The sequence below is a fragment of the Leucopleurus acutus genome (genome assembly GCF_964270905.1).
Source record: "Leucopleurus acutus genome assembly, chromosome: 17".
Classification (NCBI taxonomy): Eukaryota; Metazoa; Chordata; class Mammalia; order Artiodactyla; family Delphinidae; genus Leucopleurus; species Leucopleurus acutus.
Window position 1 is genome coordinate 50,053,319 of NC_139159.1, and position 16,666 is coordinate 50,069,984.

Below are 16,666 nucleotides of genomic sequence, written 5' to 3' on the forward strand. Positions count from 1 at the left end.
TCTCTCCCGTTGTGGAGCACAGGCTCCGGACGCGCAGGCTCAGCGGCCATGGCTCACGGGCCCAGCTGCTCCGCGGCATGTGGGATCTTCCCGGACCGGGGCATGAACCCGCGTCCCCTGCATCGTCAGGCGGACTCTCAACCGCTGTGCCACCAGGGAAGCTCTGCATTTCTTATTCTTGTCATTTGAAAGTGCAAAGGTCCATGTTTTGAAGATTACTGAAATATAGACTCCTAGAAACAGTCATCACAGAGTTTTAACAGACAAGTTAATTTTCAGTTTGTTTGGGTAAGTTGCAAAGAAAGAACATACTTTTGTCAGATTCTACTTATTGAGGAGACAGTTTGAAGTAGGTTTTTTTTTAAATGTATTATTTTTTGAATTATTTTATTTTATTTATTTTTGGCTGTGTTGGGTCTTTGTTGCTGCGCGTGGGCTTTCTCTAGTTGCGGCAAGCGGGGGCAACTCTTCATTGCGGTGCGTGGGCTTCTCATTGCTGTGGATTCTCTGGTTGCAGAGCGCGGGCTCTAGGTGCGCGGGCTCAGTAGTTGTGGCATGCGGGCTCTAGAGCACAGGCTCCACGGCATGTGGGATCTTCCTGGACCAGGGATCGAACCCGTGTCCCCTGCATTGGCAGGTGGATTCTTAACCACTGTGCCACCAGGGAATCCCCTGAAGTAGATTCTTAATCTTTTTGTGTCTCTTTCTTCTACATATGAGGCATATCATGGGTATGTACATATTCCATTTATTAAGTCATCAGATTAGAAAGGAACATTTTAATATATATTAAATTTTGAGTAAGGAGAAGAGATCCAATCAGATTACAAGGTAAAAATTTTGATTAATCCATGTTACTTAATACAGTCCACATTTACTTAACCAGGACTCTTCACAAATGATGACATCTTTACTGATTTTCTTAATGCCAGTTTCAGCACTAAAACCTATTACTGTGTAGCAAACTATAAAAAATTCTATTGCTTCTCCTCAGTAATTAATTTCTTCCCTTATTTCAGTTGACTTGGTTACTTATATAACAAGGTTTCAATGGGACATGGCTAAATATCCAATCAAGCAGTCCCTGAAAAATATTTCTGAAATAATTGCCAAGGTAAGATAAAAAATGATACAGGTAGGACACATTGATTTATAGTGGCTTTATTTATTTTATAAGTATTTAGCTATTAAATACTCTAATTTAGGTTTTGACAGGGCAGCTGAATTATATGTGACTTACTACAGTTTTACTAAAAAAAAAGGTGTCAAAAAAGGATAACACTTTCATGTGTACATTATCCAAATTGTGTAGTTTATTTAGGTAGTTAAGTTAAATGTTGCATCAACAATGTTTGAATAAGAAAAGTAACTTTAAAATTTTATAGTTATTTATATAAATTTGAAGCATAATCGAGATCACATAGAACAGGAAGTTGGAATAGATTAGAGATTTATGAATCATTCAGATGTATGATAATGGTAACTTAAGTATGTTTATGTACAGTACTGATACAGATTAAACTTTATGGGTTCTCTGACACCTTCCCTTCTGATGTTCAGTATTGATTCTCTACCCAGAAAAATTGCCCGTATTCTTGTACCACATGATTTTATGTACAGTTTCAGGGAGCCCACAGGTGTTAAAGCCCATCCATGAATTCACTGAATTAAGAGCTCCTTTTATGTTTCAGAGTCCTTGAGCTTGAGAGAAAAATGTAAAAGTCTTACCTGAAACTATAATGAGGCAGTAGACAAGGACCTATTAATTGTGTGACAACATTTCTATGACCGGGCTAGAATGAAAAGTATGGTTTAAATCATCTGGACAGACTTCCTTGGCTCCCACTGGCTTTATTTGTACGTTGTGCTCTATGGTTAAATGTAAATGAATAGCATATCAAGGATTTTAACTCAAGTCATCATATAATTTAATGAAAATGAGTAGTCACATAATATAAAGTGGTGTTCTTACTATGAGCCTTGTTTTCTTTTGATCCTTATCAAGGATTTAGTCGTCTTCTTCCTGATACTATTATAGTTGAGGAAAGAGGCTCAGAGAGGTGAAGTAGTTTACCCCAGTGCCACACAGCTGGTGATGGTAGAGCTGAGTTGAAATTAGTTCCTCAAACGTTAAATCTACTGCTTTGTGTTTTCTCCCTAAGTTGTTAGTAGTTTTACTCATCTTTTTGAAAAATCAGCTTGTGTAACATTTATAAATAAATTCAAACATAATTTTAATTTTATTGCAAAAATATTTTGTGGAAGAGTAGTGGTGTTGTGAACAGCAAAACTCTATGTGATTTAGTTCCTTTGGAAATTAATCCTTGAAACTTGTATTTTAAAGCCTTTTAATTAGTTATCTCTGTAACCAGTGGCCTAGATTCCATTTACGTGGTTTAAGAAGTAATATAGTAACAATAATTAAAATACATGTAGACTAAAACATTATCCTTAATAGAAAAGATTATATGAAAATTACCATAGTTATTAAAAATGAAGTAGGTTTGTTTTTTAATGACCTTTAAAGGCATGCTTTTAAAATAATAGAATATTTTTACATCAGGAACTAGTGGTGTTTTGTTTTTTAAAGTTTAAGCACAGCTACTTTGATTGTATTAGTAGAGGCAGGTTTAGGAAAATTTTCCCTTTTTCTCTTTTTCTCTTTAAAGGGAGTGACTCAGATTGACAATGACCTGAAATCTCGAGCATCCGCATATAACAACCTGAAAGGGAATCTTCAGAATTTGGAACGAAAGAATGCGTAAGCATGTCAAGTATATGTAAATAATTAAAAATTGGGAGGGACTTCCCTGGAGGTCCAGTAGTTAAGAATCTGTGCTTCCACTGCAGGGGGTGCAGGTTCAATCCTGGGCGGGGAACTAAGATTGCGTGTGCCTCACGGCACAGCCAAAAAAAAAAAAAAAGAATTGGGCACACACTCTAGCATACACTGAATGAACTATTGTTAGGGGTTAGTAAGTTCCACTTTGTGCTGTTTCTATAATCAAAATGGTGTTTTTTTCACTTCATGGAGAAAAGCTCACTAATTCAGGCTAGTCAAAACAGATGTGAGGCTGATTTATTATACTCGTTTCATACATAATACTTGTGAGTTGGGTCCTGGTTTATCCCTTTATCCATCTGGGTTTTCACTGAAAATTATCTAAAGTTAATTGTTTTAAATCAAATGATAGTTTAATTACATAGCAATTATCTGCTGCTTAAAAGAATTCTATAGAAGAATCCTTTTGTAATGTAACACTCATTCTTTAATTTTTCTGTTTTCCAAGTTTTGATTTTTTACATATTAGGTTTTCTTAAAATAGACCACTTTTGTTTTGGTTAATATCACTGTAGTATGACTACTACAAGTGTAGCTTTAAGCACTTAACTCTTCCAGTTATGCATTCATATCCCAGAGAGCAAGTTGGTTGGATACCATCAGTGGTGCAAACAGGGCAAGTCATTTTCACTGTGAAATGTACTAGGAGACCAAATGAAGACTGTGTTAAAAGAGTTGATTATTGGGTTAACTAACCAAAATTGATACCCAGGAAGAGGGAGGAAAATCAAAGGTTGTGCTTAGATGATATGATTTCATAATTATGATGAGGTAGACTTTAATTGATACCTAATGAATAACACTTTCTCAGTTAAGATACTATATATGTAATCAAGAGAAGAGCTGAGTTATAATAATTAAAGCAAACACAAAGGGAGACACTAGAGGCAAGTTCTGATAAAATGTTTACGTTTCTTTGGGTTTGGATGTGGGAAATATTCAGCTAAATTTTGACTTCTTATAAAATAAAATGTTAACTCAGGCTAATCCCTCTCTTGAGATGTATATATAGTATATGTGACTATAATTAGCCTGCTGTTTCTTTACTTGTGTTCTGGAAGCACATAATTATCAGCCTAATGATTTTTTTCTTATTCCTCAGAGGAAGTTTGCTAACTAGAAGTCTAGCAGAAATTGTGAAGAAGGATGACTTTGTTCTTGACTCAGAGTATCTCGTCACATTACTGGTCGTGGTTCCCAAGTATGTCTTTTTATTACAGAAGGTTTTTACCTGTTAAAATACAAGAAAAATATTAGTGTCTGATATTGTAATTTGAAGTTTTCCATAAACCCAAGTGTAAAGGGAGTATCACCTTGTCATTTGCTCTGTCAACCAACATGTACTCGTATGGCACATACAGTAGAATTTAGTTCATAACCTGGTAATAGAGCTGTCAATTATAAATTGATATTCCAGATCAAAATTTGCTTAGTACAGTTGGCCCATTAAAAAATTAAATAATGCTAAATTATTGGACTTAAAAGAAATATTGTTCTTAGATTTTTTAAAACAGGGAGCTATTTCTTTTTCTGAAAAATATTTGATGATTGGTTAGGATGAATTAAGCCCTCTGAGAAGCAAAGGATGGATTAGATAAAAGCTTGGCATATTTTTTCTGCAAAGGGCCAGATAGTAAGTATTTTACCCTTTGCAAGGCATATGGTCTCTGATACAACTACTCAGTTCTGCCACTTCAACTTTGTGGTTGTAGCTGAAAGCGGTCACACACAGTATGTACATGAATGAACATGGCTGTGTGTCAGTAGAAATTTATTTACAAAAACAGGTGTACAGGTTATGGGTGTAGTTTGCTGGGTTAGACTATCCTTTGAAATCTCCTTTAGATTAGGCCTTCTGTTTTAATTAATATTTGGTAATCTTGGTAAAATGAAACCTTTGGAAGATTAGAACTGTGTGTGTGTGTGAGAGAGAGAGAGAGAGAGAGAGAGAAAGAGAGGGAGAGGGAGAAAGAGAGGGAGAGGGAGAGAGGGAAAGAGACACTGTTAATGGTTTCACTTCTGACTTACACTAAAATCTCACTATCAGGGAATCTTCAGGGGATCCAAACTGGGATGGGAGATTTGGGGACTCTTCAGAGCATTATTCATGAAATCTTTCTTTGCTGTGCTCTCCATTTTTGTCTGGTTAGGAAACTGGGAATATTAGAAAATGATGCCTACTGGAAAGGGGTGGGAAAGGACCTCCATTGAATTTCAGTGGCTACAGTATTACCTGACTTCTGCTTTTTACCCCTTACTGCAGAATACTAGAACACTATTTCTAAAAAATTTCTCTGTCTTTGTGTTTTTATACTTATACAGGAAAATAACCTTTGCCCAGATAAAAGATTTGTCTCATGCAACCTTTATTTAAAATTTGTGTTTAAGACCAGAAGTTTTCATAGTTTTCTGTGCACTGTACTTGAAACCTCGGATAGGACCTAGGATACCTTGTATAATGGATTATTCACTATCCTGGCTATAGATACTACAATTCTTTATTTTGTACTGCATATATAATCATCTCTCGCCACACCCACAAAAGCCAGTGGTCTCTAGAAAGGTTGTTGCACAGTGCTCTGTGGCAGCTTGGTTTACTGTCACTTTGTTCACTCAGCACTTCCTGGTACTCTGTGCTTTTGGTAAATGTGGTTTTACCCAGCTGTTCATAATAGTCACTGAATAGAAATGTTAGTGATTTCAGCATGGCTTCTCTCTCTCTTTCTTTCGTTTTTTTCTTTTTTTGGTGAGGTAATAATGTATATCAACCCTAAAGTTTGAAAGTAATTTAGATTCTGTATTTTGCTTTGCTTCCTTTCCAAACTTAGTTCTAGAATGTGCCTCTTTTGCAATAGTTACTGGATGTAAGAGATGGTGAGCTGTATTTCCTGCTTTACCACTCAGTGTATTTGAAATTCATTCTTTGTACAAAACTTGATTTTTTTGTTGTTGTTGTTAAATAGATTTGAGGTATACCTATTATAGTTGGATTTCCTATTTGTCTCATAATTTTTTCTCTTTCTGGGCTCGGCAGGAAGGTAGGACTTGTTTTTCTCTTCCAGTAACTTAATTGTATCTTTTCTGCAGGTTAAACCACAATGACTGGATTAAGCAGTATGAAACATTAGCTGAAATGGTAGTTCCAAGGTCTAGCAAGTAAGTAGTAGTCTTTGTAAAGCCTGTTTCTTTCGTAGAATTCCTTTGGTAGTTTGGATGTTGGAATAGGAGATATCTTTATCTTTCCTTTGTGGTAAATTTTACAGTTTTGGAGCCATCATTTTCACCTTAAAAATAAGTGAGTTATATTAACTCTAGCTACTGTAGACCTGGAAGGGCCTTTGTATAGTCTGATCAACCCACTCATGTTTATAGATGTAGAAGTTTGAGGCCACAGAGGTGACGTGGTTTGCCCAGAGTCACACATCTCATTAGTGACAGAGCTGTAACTAGAACCCAGATCTCTGGTGTGGTACTTTTTCTGCTGTGCTACCCTCTCAAAATTCTTCCTTCAATATTTATTGTATACCTACTGTGTGTCTATATTTCCTCATTTATCTTGCAAAGGAAGTGTACCAAGATGGCTACTAGGGTACTCTGTTGATCTGCAAATATTTACCATCACTTTCCAGTACGCATAGATTCTACTGAATCTGTACTTTCCTTTAAAAAAAAAAAAAAACTTTTATTAAGCAATTTTAAACTTATGGATTAATATTCACTGTCTAATTTGATATGTACAGCAATTCCATGAAGTAGTTTTGGCAGTTATACTTTTTCTCATAGATGAAGAAATACAAATGCAGAAGAGTTAAGTCATTGCCTAAAGTGTATATGGCTGTATAAGTGTGCAGTGGCAAAGTTAGGACTAAAACTCAGGTCTTTTAACTCCAAGTCCTACACTCTTGACACTACATAGCATGTCATTTTTTCCTGCATTCTGCCATTCTACACAAGATATTCTTCAAGAAAATATTAAGTACAGTGTATATGCACCCCCAAAGAATTGTTTTGTATATACATATATATCCCTCAGTGTGTATATATATATATACCGTCAGCATGGTGAAAGAAAGGTCTAGGAGGTAGTAAAGAAGTGGTGTTAGTAAGGCCAGGCCCATGAAATATTTTCTTTTCCAGTTTCATTGTGTCATATGGGAGGTAGCTTAGTATAATGGAAAGAGTCCTGGACCCAGGGATCTGAGTTCTATTGCTGGTTCTGCTACCAACTTGCTATGTGACCTGCGGTAAGTCTTTTAACTTCTCTGGGCCTCATTTTCTTTGTAAAATGAGCATCGCACCTTCCCTGTACACATTATGAGGCTCTTTTAAGGCTTGATAAGATAATAAAGTAGAAGGTAATATGATTATCGTAGTTTCACAAATGTTGATTTTTTGAGAATGAAACCACAAACCTGTGCTCATTGTGAATTTTTTTCCCATTTGGGGGGAATACTTTCCATTCACACTGGCCCTTCACGTGGTAAACTGAAGATTGAGGTTGTGTCTTAATGCTGGTTTTCCTCTGAAGCTATTTATCCTGACAGATGACACCTTCTTAGACCTTTGTGCTCTGGAGACCGTAAAAGTCACAGGGGTTGTCTTTATGTTTGGGGGCAGGGAGAGGAGGAGAGTAAGGACCCAGTGCACACAGAATGTCCTCCCACCCTGTGGTGTGTGAGCCTAGTCCAGGGGAGTGGTGTGTAGGCCCAGGTTTATTCGGAAAGAAGGACTTTAGAAATATTACTTCAGACTTACATCTTTTGAAAAATCACTTTGGTAGTTAAAAGGAAAAAAATTTCAGATGCCAACAGTTCAGTATAGGCAATACCTGTCTTCTGAATGACCCCTGAGTGCTCACTGACCACCTGAGAGTCCCCAGCCCTTCCTCACCCAGTGAAAACATCTGTTCACCTATTTATCAGTCTAAAGACTTTTGGAATCATTGACTTGAAAAGTTATTTAAATTTAGTCATTGAGAACAATGCAGTAGCTCAGCCAGCACCTGAAGAGGATGCTTAGTTCACATGGGGAAGACAGGTTTTAGTGGGTTAGTCTGGAATTTTGTACTTCTGTTTAGGAAAGATCTCTATGACTTGATGTTGGATTTTTCACTTATCATGATAACTAACATTTTTGAGTGATTACTATGTGCTGGTCATTGTTCTAAGTGCTTTATTTTAAAGGAATTTCAAGTAGTAATACTGTCACTTGTTGCTTTTTGGCACAATACCTGAGTGGTTACTCTTGGAAGCAGTGAAGATGAAAGTGGACTTTTGAGGAAGAAGAATGGATTGAAAAAAACCATCTTTAAACCTGAAAGAAATAATTTCACCTAAAAAACACACAAAATCTAGCTATTTGCAAAATATTCTACATAAATCTTGAAAGATTGGACCATGTGAAATATTGCCATCATTGGGTGGTTAAGTGCAGGGATGTGTATAAATGCCAAGTCAGAGTTAAAGGCCAAAGAAGCTGAGAGGCTGAGTTCTGCTTCTTTCTGTTGGAAAAACTGTTCAGAAAGAGGTGCTTCTCACTTGTACTTTCAGAATTACCACTTAGCTTTTTGTCTGTCTACTTTTGCTTGTTAAGATAATCCGGTTGGGTTACGTCACTGGTTGACTTCGGCCTTTTCTCTGTTGTTGGAAAAACAGCACCACAAACTGATTGGTGCTTCACAGAAGCTTTTGTTCAGGGAGCTAGAGTTCCAGATGAACCAGAGGATCCTAGCGAGGAAGGCCTAGAAAAAAACGACACTAGCCATTGTTCAAAGAAACGTTTCTTTTGTGTTTTGGAGCAGGGGTTGCAAAGATAACTTTTACGAAGAAAAGCTGGAAAGATGCCTTGGCAATGAAGTGGGTAGGTTGATTGGGGAGCAGAGCAGATGGCAGGACCGAGTCTTAGGAGAGAGGTAAGAAGTCAGAAGCAGCAGGAAGAGCTAGTAGGCTCCAGAAGCACTGCCACGCCCATGGGAGACTGAAAATGCCGTGAGGCAGCCGAAAAGCATTGACCTTTCATTTCCTCTCGGCCTGGTTTTGTGTGTGAGGAGCTAGTGTTACTGTTTCTGCACAGCAGTAGAACTAAACGAAGAGAGTGAGTTTGGAGACCCAGCCTGCAGCTCACAGTCTGTCATCTCCACTTGATTTCTGTAGCTGTTCCCTTGGCCTCACCCTGAACCTCTAGAAAGGCTTTACGTCTGGCATCTTAAACTGTAACCCAACTCTTGAACCTGAGCCTGCTTTCCATCTTTTTCACTGTCACGGAACCTGCTGTTTGACGTTGTCCACATCTCTGGTCCCCACCCCTTTGTTTGCATGGACCTTCAAAACAGCAAAGTACTAAAGTTAAAAAGATCAGTTAAGGTTAAGATAAGTTTAAAAGGTGAATATGATAGTGGTGGAATATTGTTAGGATCTGAGGTAGCCTGTCAAGTTGGATTTGGCTTTGTTTTGTTTTCTTAACAAATTTATTTATTTATTTTTGGCTGCGTTGGGTCTTCGTTGCTGTGTGTGGGCTTTCTCTAGTTGCGGCGAACGGGGGCTACTCTTCGTTGCGGTGCGTGGGCTTCTCTTGTTGCGGAGCACGGGCTCTAGAACGCAGGCTCAGTAGTTGTGGCGCATGGGCTTAGTTGCTCCATGGCATGTGGGATCTTCACAGACCAGGGATCGAACCCATGTCCCCTGCATTGGCAGGTGGATTCTTAACCACTGGGCCACCAGAGAAGTCCCTTGGCTTTGTTTTGATCCCAATCAGTTTGCACATTACTGTCAGTTGTGGCAAACCTGAGGATCATTAAAGGTTTGTTATCGAGTTCTGTCCACTTTGTAGCTGCCTTGCTTTAGATCTGATGGGCACTGGGAACAAGAACGCAGGATAATAGTTTTGAGAGGGCACAAGTTAAAAGGGGTGGGCCGGGACTCATGGGTCAGGGCTGGGCTGGAGAGAGGAAGAGAGATTTCAGTCACCAGAAGAGAAGAGGGTGCTTAGCAAGGAAGTAAGGAGATTCTGGAAACCAGCCAGGTGCTGGACGATTTTTCCTCAGCTGGCCTAGTGCTGATAGAGATTGAAAAGCATGATTCTTGAGTTTGGATGCTTTACTTGATTTAATGTTTAATTTTGTTGGTTAGGAAGGAATGCACTAGGGGGCTGTTAAGGCACCGTAAATAAAAACATCATAAACACTGAGTGTCTTCAGTGTGGAGGCAGTACAGATGAAAAGCATTGAAGTGGTTTGGGAAGGGCTGCTGTACCCTACTGTCTGTTCCTCCTCTTCCTGCCCCTGTTTCTGAATTCTGCCCTCAATATGAACGTGAGCAATAAATACAAAGCTTTAAGTGGACTTGGTCTTTCTCTCTCTAGTGTTCTCTCAGAGGACCAAGACAGTTACCTGTGTAATGTCACCTTGTTTAGGAAGGCAGTTGATGACTTCAGACACAAAGCCAGGGAAAACAAGTAAGATTATTATTTTTTATTTTTTAATTTGTTAGATCACCTATACATGGTGTGGACAATTTTGGTTTTTTTCCCCCCCAAATTTAGATTCATCGTTCGTGACTTCCAGTATAATGAAGAGGAGATGAAAGCAGACAAAGAAGAAATGAACAGGCTTTCTACCGACAAGAAAAAGCAATTTGTATGCATTTTTAATACTTAGTAATACTATCAGTGTTAAGCAGAAGAAAAAGTGGGACTGCTTTTCTTCAATTTAAAAGAAAACAAAACTTTTCTGATTTTGCTTTTGAGACATTTGATTCTAGCTTTTTTTCCTACTAAATAATCAAAATAAGTTTTCTCTAAGCAACCTGAGATCTGTGAATCCTTATCTTAAAATATATTATCTTAAAATTAACCCCCCTTAAGTCCATATCAGAAATTAATTTTAAATGCAGTGTTTTAATTAATACCCATATAGTGAGGGGTTATTTTAGTTAAGTAGTAGTTCTCTCTCTTCAGTAAGAAATTTCATTTTTTGAGGCAGATTTTTTTAATGCTGCGTGCAGTCTTTTATTGGAGGAATTTGTATTTAAACCATTGGTGAGTTAGTATGTTCTAGGCACAGTGGAGAACAGGGATGGAATTGTGAGTGAAAGATGGTGTTGACTTTCTTGCCATCTCAAGTGCAGGATTATTGTAAAGACTAAAGCTTGTATGGAAGGGGAAACATGATGAGTGAAAATGTATTTCTCTTGTAATGCAAGAGGAAATAAAAGCACATTCCATTTAAAGTTATTTCCAAGTACTTTATGAACTATTGCATCTCAGTTGGGAGAAAACTAACCCTAACCAAGTAATGTCAAATAAAACCAACTTGTTGGGGAGTTCCAGATCACTTTTAAAGAACAGATATTTTAACCAAAGACTTTCACCTTGTTGTATTATCCTTTTTTCGTAAATTGATTGTTACATCCAAATGAGCCTAATAATGTTATCTAAATAACTATTAGCTGAACTGATCATGTGTGTCTTTTAAGTATGGAGAGGTGGTAATAAGTTATTTGTCATTTGTTTCTTTAAAGAAGTGTTTTTATTTCGAAGTACTGAATAACTAAATTCAGAAAGAATATATACTACATAATAGAACCATTAAAAATTTAGAACATGATGAACAGGTTTTAGGGATCTAGATCAACCCCCTGATTTTACAGATGAGAAAACTAACACCTAGGGATATTAAATGACTTACTACATAGCTATTTTTCGTTATTCCTGAGAAGTTGTGTGTAATTGAATTCTATTTTAAATGTATAAAATGTTTAAGAGTATTGGATAGTAAATTTAGATTTTTATATTTTCAGACCTGTAGAAGGAAACTTCTATATTCTGTGTCACTTTAAATGACTTTCATTAAAACATAGGCCTTTTTGGGATTTCCCTGGTGCTCCAGTGGTTAGGACTCTGCACTTCCACTGCAAGGGGCGTGGGTTCGATCCCTGGTCAGGGAACAAAGATCCTACAAGCCACGTGGTGCGGCCAAAAAACAGAAAGAAAATAATAATAATTTATATATATATATATATATATATATATATATATATATATATATATACCTTTTTCTGTGTAGTGAATAGATTCAATGGATTTTTGTATCTACTGAGGTTACAGAGTAGTGGCTTAATCTTTTCATCTAATTTAAGGTAAAGTATCCAAGATAATGAGAATAATGAAACATTTTTAAAGTGAATTATAATGTGATTTAATGCTCCTAAAGACTCTTACTGGATAGTTGCTCCTTTAACAATACTTGATTTATCTAATTTCTAACTGCCATTTTCAGGACAAATTTTTGGTGATTTTTTTTTTCTCTCTCTTTCTCTAGGGACCACTTGTACGGTGGCTGAAAGTGAATTTCAGTGAGGCGTTTATTGCGTGGATTCATGTAAAAGCGTTGAGGGTTTTTGTTGAGTCTGTTTTGAGGTAAAGGAAGTTAATTGAGAAACTTGGAACTAAAGAATTTATAGATCCCTTTACATTGGACCTCTTTATTAAAACACACAGTCTACTAATAGGAAATTGATTTGGAGAAACCAAAGGGCCAGTCGTGAGGGAGAGATTGTCAGTGTCATACTGCTTATTACGTGCATGTTGGTCTTGTCCCTTAATACCGGGTTTAAAGAAAGAGATCACGCTGCTGTGCTCTCTGATTCTTTTCTTATTATGTACTTAAGTTAAATGTAGATTATGAAATATTAGCCAGTGTTTGTTTAAAAGAAGATCATTCAAATATTTTATATGTAGTTTGGTACGCAGTATACCTAAGGATGCCTTATTTGAAGTCCTCATTTCAATTAACCTAAAATATTTTTTTATCTTGAGGTACTTAAAATCTCAATCATCTTGTGATCCTCTGTACATGTTGCTCATATTAGAAATATATCAAAATGTTTATCTGCAGTCATGCTCACTATTTGTAAATTTCTTTGAATTTTCATAGTAGATATGGGTAGTAATCTCATGTTGTTTATTATCATGAAAGCCCTCCATGTTCTTGGGTTCTGAATCCGTGGATTCAACCAACCGTGGGTTGAAAATATTCGAAAAAGAAACTCCAGAAAGTTCCAAAAGGCAAAACTTGAATTTACTGAGCACTAGCAACGATTTACATAGCATTTGCATTTTACTTACAACTAATTACATAGCATTTACATTGTATTATAAGTAATCTAGAGATGATTTTAAAGTATACTGGAGGATATGTGTAGGTTATATGCAAACACTACACCATTTTATTTAAGGGACCTGAGCATCCGTGGATTTTGGTATCCATAGGGGTCCTGGAGCCAATTCCCTGCAGATACCTAGAGACACTGTACTAAGTTTACATATTACCACTGTCTGCTGAGGGTATTCATAGATTACCTTAAAAATTGAAGAGTAATTAAAAGTAATTCCTAGTAGCCAGTTGGCTCTCATCCTAGAGAAAGATTTCTAATGGACATTGAGGACCAGAGAAGGTTTGAGTTTCTGTGTATATTAGTTGAACTTGTAAACATGGTCATTAAAGTGAGGTACTCTTTCCCCATTAACTGTGATTAAAGAAGAGTATGAGAGTATTCGCTTTAAAAAGAAAATCTCTGCATATGTTTGCTTGTGTTACATCCTGTATTTCTGCTTATTTATAAGGTATGGCTTGCCAGTGAACTTCCAAGCAATGCTCCTTCAGCCCAATAAGAAAACAATGAAGAAACTAAGAGAAGTATTATATGAATTGTATAAACATCTAGATAGCAGTGCAGCAGCTATTATTGATGTAAGTATTTATTAGACAACCTGGTAGAAGAGGAACTGGATGAATTTCAGAAAAAATTATTGGAAGAAGATAAGAGGTTATTTAACCTTTTGAAAGTTGCTTTAAGATTCTCAATTTGTTAGTAATTAATTTACCTGATAGCTTAGCAAATAATTTACCTTGTATACCCCATTTTACTAGTTGCTTCTTGGTATTTCTAAAAGCCAGTTGTTATCTTGCTGTAGATCCGATGTTTTTTGTGTTTTGGTTTTTTTTTTTGGCGGTACGCGGGCCTCTCACAGATCCGATGTTTATAGCTGCAGAAATACACACACAACCAGTGATACTAGTTATTTACAAAAGTTATAAATTGCAGAGAGCAAGAAAATAAGTAGTCATTGTAACTTTATTTGGTAGAAGTAGTGGAGTCAATAGATGAGCATTTTAAAGGGAACTATCATTTCTCTAAAATGGTATGTGTTTATGTGTTCTTTTTGAACAGAAAGATACAGATAGTATGTGTGCTTTTCGTTGTTGCTGTTGTTTAAAATTGTAATAGGCTTTTATGTTTTTGATTTCCAATATCTTGCTGATTTTTTTTCTCTTTAGTTTAGGACGGAAATATTTCACATGTGCATTAGTTAGAACCCATGAAAAAAATCAGGGTTTCTTGATAGAAGAAAATGCAGGAAATGACTCTGCATTTTGTAGAGTTGATAATATGTGAAGTCTAACTGTTCGATACATAATTTCCTACCAGTAAATTCTTACAACATGCATATGTAATAAGTGGTATCTGTAAAAATCACACTTGGTTTATTTTTATCCAGCGTTTTATAAGCCATGTGTCTCCTAAACTCAGTACACCAAGCCTGAGATTAAAGAAGTAATTTTATACAGTATGCTTAAGAAAGGATGGTGGGGTGATGCTTAAACACACAGAGGCTTTGAGGGCAGAGAGTGCTTCAATCTGGCTTTACTACTCACTCTGTTTCCTAGGGCAAGTCAGCCTTTATTTATTTATTTATTTTTAATGATTTATTTATTATTTATTTATTTTTAAAATTTTATTTTTGGCCGCATCAGGTCTTAGTTGTGGCATGCGGGATCTTCCTTGAGGCATGCAGGATCTTTCGTTGTGGCACGCAGATTTTCTCTTCTCTAGTTGTGGCGCGAAGGCTCCAGGGCCCGTGAGCTCAGTAGTTGTGACACACGGGCTTAGTTGCTCCGTGGCATGTGGGATCCTTAGTTCGAGGATCGAACCCGCATCCTCTGCATTGTAAGGTGGATTCTTTACCACTGGACCACCAGGGAGGTCTCAAGTCAGCCTTTCAGAGATTGTTTTCTCATTTGCAAAATGGAGTTAGCAATGCCAAACTCAGATTAAATTAGCAAAAATGTATAAACTTAGCCCAGAGTAAATGTTCATTAGGAAGGTACAGGCATACCTTGTTTTGCTGTGCTTTACTTTATTGAAATTTACAGATAATGCACTTTTCAATTTACAAATTGAAGGTTTGTGGCAACCCTGCATTGTCAGATGATGGTTTGCATTTTTTAGCAATAAAGTATTTTTGAATTAAGGTGTATGTACATTGTTTTTCAAGACATAATGCTGTTGCACACTTAATAGACTGTAGTATAGTGTAAACATAACTTTTATATGCACTGGGAAACCACTCGCTTTACTGTGGTGGTCTGGAACAGAACCTGCAATATCTCCAAGGTATGCCTATGAATGGTAATATTTTTTTCTTGTTTAATTTAAGTACTTAGTTGAATAATCATCTGATTTTTCAATAGGCTCCTATGGATATTCCAGGCTTAAACCTGAGTCAACAGGAATATTACCCCTATGTGTACTACAAGATCGATTGCAACTTGCTGGAATTCAAGTAAAATGAGCCCCCCAGATAGCCCTGCCCTCATGTCGGTGTCGGTGTTTGCTAACAGACGTCGGTTGTAGTATGGCTGTACTTTTAACTCTCTCTTACCCCTTGCTTGCTTCTCACCCCCTTTCCTATTCGCGTTCTCTCGTAGTGGTCCATTGTCAACATTTTGTTTTTAAAAGGAAACTATATGTCTTGTTTCTTTTTATTGATCAGGTCTGTAAATGTGTACTAAAAAAAAAAATCAGAGTTTATTTATAAACAGAATAGTTTATTTAAAAAGAAGGTCTTACTTCATCGATATTGTGGTATGCATTAATTCCATTTGTTGCTGTTGTGACAGAAGCCTTGTGTACAAGGGAATGGTGTAAACAGTTATACCATTTTGTTCACTGTATTTAGTAGACATAATTGTTTAATAGTTATTGAATCGTGATGTAAAGAAATGTGACAATATTCAGGTATGTGCTTTCTGAATGTTTCAAATTACAATCTGTGAGCACTTGACACCCACAGGAGAGAATAAAATTACCTGTGCAAAGGTGGATTGTGGTGTGTGTAACTTCCAAAGATTACGGTTCAAGTTTGAAGATTATTTTTGAACACATGGTGGGTATTTACATTTGGACACTAGACTTTCAGGTCTCTCAATTAGGAGGTAGGGCCAATTTTTGAATAAAGTGTAGTAGAACTCTGCAGTTTTAGTCATTTGTTTTGTCTAAGTATTTTACATGTTTCCTTTTTAAGATTGTTAATTTTGCCTTCATCTTGACATTGATGTCATTTCTGATGTAGTCTGAAAAGAGGCATTGCTAACCTTACAAACCTCTGAAATGAGACTTAGGTTAGCATCCCGAGTGAGCTTTTAGAAGAGGACTTTGTGGCAGTGCTCCCCTTCCTGTGTCCTCCCAGTCTTGTAAATGGGAGAAAGAAATTTACGTTTTAAGGGCATTTCTAAACTACCGTATTCCATCTAGAAAATTAGCCTCTCAAATCCGTTTTATTTCAAAATTGTATACTGTTTTGTCAAAAGTAATTGTTTACTTCAAACAAATCCAGACTTCTATGAAGTAAAACATGAGAGACGAGCCCTCTTAGCCCCTAAGTTTTTTCTTCGCAAGGAAGTTACAGAGTTTTTCAGGCCTTCTCCTGTATCTCTACAACATATATATCCACACAGTTTATTTTTAAATAAAAATAGGATCATAT

At 36.7% G+C, this 16,666-nt stretch overlaps 1 protein-coding gene across 2 annotated transcripts in view; it reads left to right on the forward strand.

The window, feature by feature from the left end:
• Positions 1 to 16,085, forward strand: part of ATP6V1C1 (ATPase H+ transporting V1 subunit C1) — a 38,545-nt gene extending 22,460 nt beyond the window's left edge. For both annotated transcript variants that reach the window (XM_082859088.1, XM_082859087.1), the window contains 9 exons: positions 1,020 to 1,114; positions 2,670 to 2,761; positions 3,945 to 4,043; positions 5,930 to 5,998; positions 10,202 to 10,294; positions 10,382 to 10,475; positions 12,159 to 12,256; positions 13,463 to 13,589; positions 15,372 to 16,085. In XM_082859088.1, the coding sequence (XP_082715214.1) occupies positions 1,020 to 1,114; positions 2,670 to 2,761; positions 3,945 to 4,043; positions 5,930 to 5,998; positions 10,202 to 10,294; positions 10,382 to 10,475; positions 12,159 to 12,256; positions 13,463 to 13,589; positions 15,372 to 15,467 (863 nt within the window). In that variant the 3' untranslated portion in view covers positions 15,468 to 16,085. The remainder of the gene's footprint in view (positions 1 to 1,019; positions 1,115 to 2,669; positions 2,762 to 3,944; positions 4,044 to 5,929; positions 5,999 to 10,201; positions 10,295 to 10,381; positions 10,476 to 12,158; positions 12,257 to 13,462; positions 13,590 to 15,371) is intronic.
• Positions 16,086 to 16,666: the final 581 nt, after the last annotated feature.